The 589-nt window shown below is 52.1% G+C and overlaps 1 protein-coding gene across 1 annotated transcript in view; it reads right to left on the bottom strand.

Annotated features, from left to right (window-relative positions):
• Positions 1 to 345, bottom strand: part of LOC115166460 (myelin transcription factor 1-like) — a 5,223-nt gene extending 4,878 nt beyond the window's left edge. The window contains exon 1 of the mRNA XM_029720359.1: positions 335 to 345. Within this exon, the coding sequence (XP_029576219.1) occupies positions 335 to 345 (11 nt within the window). The remainder of the gene's footprint in view (positions 1 to 334) is intronic.
• Between the last annotated feature and the right edge of the window lie 244 nt (positions 346 to 589).

Genomic DNA, 589 nt, shown 5'->3' with positions numbered 1-589 from the left:
GGAGGGGAGAGAGAGAGAGAGGAGAGAGAGAGAGACAGAGAGAGAGAGAGGGAGGGAGAGGGAGAAAGAGAGAGGGAGAGAGAGGGAGAGGGAGAGGGAGAGAGAACGAAGAGAGAGAGAGAGGGAGAGAGGGAGGGAGAGGGAGAAAGAGAGCGAGAGGTTTTATTTTATGCTGATGAAGGGGAATATCGGGAAAAAATAAAAGCAGCTCAAGGACATCCTGAGTTTTTTTGTCTGATGTCTACATAAAATGCTCTGAAGTGAACTCTATGTAAGTAAAATGCTGAGCTTTGCTGAGCTGAACTGAGCTGTGCTGGGCTATAGTAGGCTGGACTGGGTAGACATGAGAGAGGATTTGATGTTCTGTTTGATTTGTTTGCCTGAAATGCACCGTCCAGCCGCCCCCCTCCACCCCCCACACCCCCAGCAGACACGAAGTGCGGTGGAAGAGGAGGGTAAGGAGGAGGAGGAAGAGGGTGTGCTTTGTCACTCACTTTGATTGGTCTACTCTGCAGCCTCTGTGTGGGCTGGCAGCGGCTGATCCTCTCACCTCGAGTCCAACGCTGATTCAGGAGCTCGCCCCGAAACT

This window comes from Salmo trutta, chromosome 28, assembly GCF_901001165.1.
Source record: "Salmo trutta chromosome 28, fSalTru1.1, whole genome shotgun sequence".
Lineage (NCBI taxonomy): Eukaryota > Metazoa > Chordata > Actinopteri > Salmoniformes > Salmonidae > Salmo > Salmo trutta.
The sequence above is the reverse complement of the archived record's forward strand: the minus strand, read 5'-3'. Positions and strand labels throughout refer to the sequence as shown.